The 7500-nt window shown below is 41.3% G+C and overlaps 1 protein-coding gene across 5 annotated transcripts in view; it reads right to left on the bottom strand.

The window, feature by feature from the left end:
• The window catches only part of LOC138004041 (long-chain-fatty-acid--CoA ligase 6-like), a 33964-nt gene that overhangs the window by 8397 nt on the left and 18067 nt on the right, over window positions 1–7500 (bottom strand). For all 5 annotated transcript variants that reach the window (XM_068850435.1, XM_068850433.1, XM_068850432.1 and 2 more), the window contains exons 12-18: window positions 7051–7133; window positions 5946–5997; window positions 5083–5165; window positions 4151–4205; window positions 3564–3662; window positions 1257–1329; window positions 18–106 (exon numbers count right to left, since the gene is read on the bottom strand). In XM_068850435.1, coding sequence (XP_068706536.1) covers window positions 18–106; window positions 1257–1329; window positions 3564–3662; window positions 4151–4205; window positions 5083–5165; window positions 5946–5997; window positions 7051–7133 — 534 coding nt within the window. The remainder of the gene's footprint in view (window positions 1–17; window positions 107–1256; window positions 1330–3563; window positions 3663–4150; window positions 4206–5082; window positions 5166–5945; window positions 5998–7050; window positions 7134–7500) is intronic.

Genomic DNA, 7500 nt, shown 5'->3' with positions numbered 1-7500 from the left:
TTTGATACTCTACATACTTCTCCTCTTCCATTTTTAGCATAACACTCCTTTTGTGGAACATCTGCCAACTTGATCAAGTTACAAGCGAGGGGTGGACCCACGTGACCTGCAACATAGAGAAATGTTGGAAAACATACCGCGTTACGTAACCGGCAACACAACGTGCTCTACTCTAAACTTAGCCGGTATTTGTATTGTAAAGATGATAGAAACTTTGATCGCGTGTATTTCAATTTTAAAGATATAAGGATGTATTTGGAATTAACAAGTTAATTGCTTTTGAACGTAACGTGCACGATGTTTTTAGGAGATTAGATCATGACATGTACTTATCATATGCGAACAATAGATATCTTATACCTTTAAATGCCGAAACAAGAAAGAGAGTTGTTATTAGTTGGAATGTATGTAAGGTGTGGGCGAACGTGGATCATTGTTGGGAATAAAGAACGATACACAGTCCACGTTTCGAGTGTTTAATTGAGTGTGGATATTCCCGAACAAGAAACGGCGAGTGAAAACTGATTACAATAAGCTTATAGTTGAAAAAAGACGGAAAAAAATTCCCAGTTAAGTGGACGAAACGCAAAGTTACAGAGGAACCCTTATAGAACTGCCTTCTCTCACTTCATCAGTACAAAAACAGGAGCTCATATACCATACTATCCTCTATCTACCATACTTGGTCCATGAGTCCACCTTTTCCCGAGTAAATTTATTTATAGGCCGCCTCCCTTGGGAGGCCAATCAAAACAAAGCTATCTCGCGTCAAGGGAAATATGATACTTTTCGCGGGAAAAAAAGGTAAAAAGGTAAAGTCTGCCACGAGCCTAGAAGGCCCATCAGGCCGGCACTTATCTCCGGTTTCTGTAGCATGAAGCGACTAGGAGTATTTCTACTCCCCCCAGGATGGGATGCCAGTCCATAACAGGGTTACCCCCAGCATTAACTTCCCCGGTACCCATTTATACACTTGGGTAGAGAGAGGCACCGTGGGAGTAAAGTGTCTTGCTCAAGAACATCGTCCCCGGCCAGGACCCGAACCCGGACCACTCGATCCGGAGTCGAGCGCTCTAACCGCGAGGCGCGTTAAAAAAGCGTTCCTAAAAATAAGTTACTGGGCAAGGGGTTGACTCAAGGAATTATCCGAGATAGATGTTCCCCTTGATAAGCTCCCTTTTTTGTTTTACTTTCAAAATTTGTACACGCAAGCAAAAAAAAGAAAGAAAACACACGAAAGGCGCACACGAACACACCTGCTGTTAAGTCTGATATCATCGTAATGGTACCCGTAGCGACAGTTTCAGTTTGGCCATATCCCTCAATCACCTGAACAGAAACCATTTCGTTCATTAAGCACAGTGAAAACAGTACATAAAGTTATTGTTTAATCAATATCACGCGCAATAAACGTTGAGAGATGGATGGTCGTGGGTTCCATTCCCCAGCCGGACCTTCTTTAAGGGAGGGCGAAACAACTCAGGCGAAACTCTTGCCTTTGTAATCATGTAAAAAAAATGCCTAGCCCCGATACGGACGATGCTGAAACCATCGTAGTCGTAAATAAGGAGCTTTAGAAACATCGACGGCAACGGCAATAGCAACGCTACCAAAAAGTAAAATTATAGAACTGAAGAAAGCGTTCTGCGCATGTGTAAGCACTAAGCTTATTTCAACAACGTAAAACTACCTTATTGAGGTTCTGACGACAACGTCAGCATACATCAGTCAATCTTTCGTTCTCTCTAAAATCCAGTTGAAGGTCACTTTGCAAAAATGTTCCAAGGCGAACAAGACAGAGCGGACACAAATGGAAAAGATAGCGCCGATATGAAATTTTCTTGCCACGTTGTCGTCTACCTTACTAAAGCTGCCTAAGAGGTTGTTAGCAACCAATCTCTAGAGATACAAGTAAAAATGACGAACGGTACAAACGCTGGATGACGAACGAAAGAGGCTAATGAAAGATCTGTTGTTTGCGTCATCCAACATGGCGGCAATAACTTAACGTGCAAACCACTTATAACACCGTTTCGAATTCCATGCGTTATGGTTTGCTTCTGTCTACACCATCTACTCTCTACGTTTCCAAGAGGGATATATCAGCAACGTGCAAAAGGTTTATATGCATATTTAGTATAATTTTCAGCGGTGAATATAAGAATTTTTAGTATATATCACACAAGTGAATAGTGCTTTTGGCGCGCGCTGATTGGCTAGCCCGGAGGTGATTATCCAAGTACTATTCACCTCCGAGCAGCCGAAGAGAACCAAATGGCTTCCCGCTTCGCTTCAATTTCCGAAAAGGAAATTCTTTCAATGAACGAGGAGGCTGCACCGAAAAACACAAAAATGGCAACAAAGTTGGGTGTAACAGTATTTAATGGCCAGCCTCTGAGTCATATTCTAAGGCGAAAAATCAAAATACAATGCCTTGTTTACGAAACCTGTGGAGCACTAAAATCACAATGAAAACAATGAAACAATCTGATGTTTTTCAGCTTGGTTTCAACAACAAGAGGAATTTAACTTAACCATTGAGTGCCTGCAAAAGTTTTATTTGTCGGCAAGAAGGCGAGACGGAACATTTTACAATAAAAAATCGCTTACCGCTATTCGGGCAACCCTTGATCGAAATTTTTGCGTTATATTGTCAAAAATAAAGTTACTCTTTGGTCCGCTATTTATTCAACTTGTGTGGTATATACTAAAACAATTATTCACCTCAGTGTCGTTGAATAGTGGTAGATATTTACCTCGCCGCTTCGCGGCTCGGTAAATATCCACCACTATTCACCTCCACTTCGGTGAATAATTGTTAATTAGTGTTGTATTCACCGCGCTACCCGGTGAATATAACGTTTTGGAGGCGCAGATGCTAAGCCAATCAAGCACTTTTCGTGCCTTTTTCTCTTGTTTTAGTCCGTTGTTTTGCACTTTCTTGATATTCACCGCTGAAAATTACACTAAAACAATTGTTCGCCTCAGGCTCAGTAAATAATAGGGAATATTTACCTCGACTACGTCTCGGTAAATATTCACCAATATTCACTTCGCCTTCGGCGAATAATTGTTAAATACATATTAATATGTAAAAACAACGAGTAAAATGGGGCAAATAAAAGTTGACTTTCCCTGGCTGGAGCATGGTAACGAGCTAGACACCAGACCTCCGAGGTTATGACTTAACCGGCCCCAAACCAAAGCCTCACCCTATTACAGTGGGGTTCGAGAACAACAATGCGCTTCCTGTTCTTCACTTCAAATTGATTCTAACCAGACGTCGCGAATACCGGGTATTTCTGCAGGTACCGGAAAGCATTGTGTTTTTGGTCACTCGGGATAAGTTTTTATTTGGATTTGTTTTGTTTTCTGTCTTTTGTGTTTTTTTTTGTTTTACGTAATTTCTGCTCCGGTACTTGCAAAAGCTGCCCGAATACTACCCTATGTGCGAGCAAGTAAAAAGCCTTATATCTTGTGCCTAGGCGGGGGCCAGATTAGCTGAAAAAAGGAAGAAAATTGCTCTTACAGGAAAGAAGCCGATATTAGTTAAGTACACTTACGTAACACTCTCCAAGGACGCATCTGAGAAACGTCATGACATTGCTGGACAATGGAGCCGCTCCACTCGAGATTAAACGAACATTTCCACCAAGGAGCATCTGTAAAAATCAATTACATTTTAAGACGCGGCCATAGGCAAAAATAGGCCGTTTCAAAAATGCGACCTGGCCAATGAATGGAAGCGAGGCTATGAATAGTAATAGGCCATTTCCGAGTTCATGTCTGTCTCCTCTTCAAAGCGAGTCTAAGTGCAAAGTTGTTCTTATTAAAATTAGCTTTCATTCATATGTAAAGTAGAACTAATTATCATCACAAAAACTTTGCAATTAGACTCGCTTTGAAGAGGAGGCAGACATGAACTCAGAAATGGCCTATTCACTCACTTGATAGGCCATCATTTTTGCGCAAAAATGGAGTTTATTATCCCGAGAATTAGTTTGGGACATCAAAGTCGTCACGGGGACGTCGTTTGCAAAATCTTTAGATGGGGTTAGGTTACTGTATTCTGCACTTTTACCTATTACATAACACTTGATTGACATCTTAAAAGGAAACTTCACTTTGTGAATAACGGCAATGTACTCACTCTAACTTTCTTGAAAACAAGTTTATCCCAAATTGTATCTCCTTTGACGATTCCCCTGAAAAGATGAAAAGTAAAATAAATAGATAAATAAACATAAACACAAGATAAACACTTTACAAATCAATAAAGTTTCCAAGAAAATAACAAATGAAAAAGAGGAGGCCATGAAGTAGGAATCTTCGCTTGGGAACATTGTAATTGAAATAAACTCAAGCTAACGCAAATCAAGTCAAACGTTGATTTTTGAGGAAGGGGAAAGCCTGAGTACCCAAGGAGAAACCTCTCAGACCAGAGTAGAGAACCAACAAACTCAATCCGCATATGACGCCGCGTCTGGGAATGGAACCCGGGCCAAATTGTCTGAAGCGCCGGAGTGCTCTCACCAATGCGCCAGCAATGCTCAGCGAAATTCCGCTCCCTGCTTCCCTTACCAAGAACGGTTATCCTTCGCCCAACCCTTCTAAACGAACTTTAAATTCAAAAATGCAAACTCCCACCTTGAAGCAAAAGATTTCAACTTGAGCTTTTGAAACCCAACGGCCAAAATCTTAATAAATACCAAACGAAAACGACACTTACGGAATAAATCCAGAATCTTAAAATGGTGTGGTGCGATCGAGAGCGAGACAACAAGCGAGGAAGAGATAGAGAGAGAGCTGGGTTCGAGGTTGGGATCACTGATGTCGAGATCGGTGGTTGGGATCAGGGGACTTAAGTTTTTGTAGGTAATGTGTGGTAGACTGGAAACGACATGTGTAAAACCCTCATAACCCTTAACGACCCGTAAAACATAATTTGAGCGTTGTCGAGGTAAATATTTGTGATACCATCTTGACTGTTATTGAGACGGTCTACGGAAGTATTTCTCAGATACAACTGAATCCCTCGCGTTTCTTCTCACAGATTTGCCCTACTATTCGGAAAACAATTACCTTTTAAGATCCGCCTGTTTGGATGCCATAGCTTTTTGAAACAACCACTTTTTTACTTTACTCTGCGACACTTGCGCCAACACCTGAAATTCAAGTTAAAATGTGTAAGTCAATATTTGCGGCTTATGCACCAAACATCTGTTCGGCTCTTGACCGAAAAGGACGAAATACATTTCCAAAATAATGCAGTGAACTGTCTTTGGATGGACGACTCTCTAACCTCATTTTCAGGGTCTCTCTTCTTCCCTTCGGATCGGGAGAGAAAGTCAGTAGGGGTATAGAAAACTGTTCCTAACGTAATATAAGCCCCTGATCAAGCTTAACAATTCTTAAAGAAGATTGGCTAATGTCGACACCTAAGATGTCCCTCCTGACCACTGCAATCAGCTTAGCCAATCATAAATGCAACAGAAGCGTACATTCAAATGAACCAATCACATTGCAAGACAAGTGCATGCAGCCGGCACAAAGCGCGGAAAGACGCGAGCGGAAAAAATCCAGTTAGTTCTGTTCCAATTCGGCTTTTATTGGTTGAAAATGTGAAATGAAATTTTTAGCCAATCGCCATTCGTAGTTATGGAAAACCAAAAAAAAAAAAGCATTAACACCGCGACTCTAGGCTTTAAGCGTAGAAGGGGCTGGACTGTATTTGTACGTGTAAATGTAAGAACTTTCATATCGATCGTCTTATCTCTGAACTGTTGTCAGCAAACACTAAACGTGGATGCAAACATGGAACACTTCACTTTCTGTTCTTAGCTGAAACTGACCCTCGAACAGGAAAAACCTTGAACCAAACCTTGAATTTTTTTGTGAAAAATGAAGAACAAAATTTGGTTCGATTCTTTCAACAGACAACTTACCTTGTCATAAATTCTCGTGAGCAGTCGGGGAACCGATGGAAACATAGTAGGTCTGTGGAATGAAATGTTCCGTCAAGTTTAAAACGTGTCATTTAATACTGACCTTCCAGCATGTAACCTGGGTTTGATCCCTAGACTAGACGACATGTGGGGATGAAGTGTTGGTTTTCAAGTTGTGGAGGTTTTTTCCATTTATTCGCTGTTCACCCACCCTGCGAAGAGAGCCTCTCAAAAACTTGCCAGAGCGCGAGCAAGAGAAGCTCTGCAGAAATCGTGTGCCCGCTCGCTTCGCGAAAAACGGAAAAAATCTCGGTCCGTAATTTTACAGTTCGGACCGAGAAAACGAGGTTAGTAAGAAGTATTTATTTATTTAGGAAAAAGAATAAATTAGTGTAAAGTTGATCCGTCTAAGTATGTTGTTTGTGCTTCCGTTCGCGTCGCAAGTGACTTGGATTGAAACTTGATTTCATTTGACCACCGTTGGACGACGCATGTTCTCTTTTATGTTTGCTGGCCGTTACTATAGACTGCTTTGTCCCGCTTTTTTCTTTACCCACTGTCGTTTAGTGAGCCCGCACAGTTTGCTCGCCAAGTCACCGCAGCGCATGCTCAACACAGTCCAATTTTTTACCCACGGCATAAGTGTCTTTTACTTCTTCCTGTTTCTGCCCAGCAAACTCATACGGAAAGAGACCTCTCCTAGCGGGGAACCTGATGTAATTTTTGAAAGAAAAAAATTCCCTGAACACGGTCAAGGCGCCAGAGAGGTTAACAGTCCGAATGCCAAAATGACCGCCAAAGAAAGTGCTTTTACTCGTTGGAAGCTGTGACTTTGAAAAAAAATTTTTGTCTGGAAAACGAAGCTATTCAGGTTTATCAGCACAGCGACAAAGGAATGATTTAGTATCCATCATAATTGCATTCGTCTTTATGGTTCGAATATCGCAATAGCCCACTTTCGATAATTAAACTTCAGTGCTAAACAAAAGGCATCATCTCGAGGCTAAGGATTTGTTGGAGTTTATTTTACAGAGCCTCGAGATGATGCCTTTTGTTTAGCAAATATTGGCGTAGTTTCAACCTCGTTGGGGGAAGAATAACTTACTTGAGCTCTTGAATGTCTTCCACCAAAAGTTTAATATCACCTCGGAAAAACCCAATTCGACAAGCAGTGGCAAAGCAGAATTGCTGAAATAAACGAGAAGTTGTAAGATGAACGGCTTATGTTAATAAGAACAGGAGCGCAACGAAGAAGGGGGGGGGGAGGGTGGTGGATATACACAATCACCGTAATTCAGCCCTTTTAAAACTTGGGTGGTAATCAGGTTTATTGTTTATGTGTTATCTCACTTGATTGTGTTGGTTTTCATGACCTTTTCAGAAAAGCAACTGAGTTCCCCTTGTGAAATTTTGAAATTACTAAAAAAAACACAAGGGCCATTAGATTTGTGCTGCTCAAAAGTCCATTTCTAACTTGCTGCTTACATCCGTTTCCGACCTTGAACCCACCCCTTTTCCATTTTACCCTGTCGTCGACAACCTCGATAGAGCTTGG

This window comes from Montipora foliosa, chromosome 5, assembly GCF_036669935.1.
Source record: "Montipora foliosa isolate CH-2021 chromosome 5, ASM3666993v2, whole genome shotgun sequence".
Classification (NCBI taxonomy): domain Eukaryota; kingdom Metazoa; phylum Cnidaria; class Anthozoa; order Scleractinia; family Acroporidae; genus Montipora; species Montipora foliosa.
This window is presented reverse-complemented; position numbering and strand designations above follow the sequence as displayed.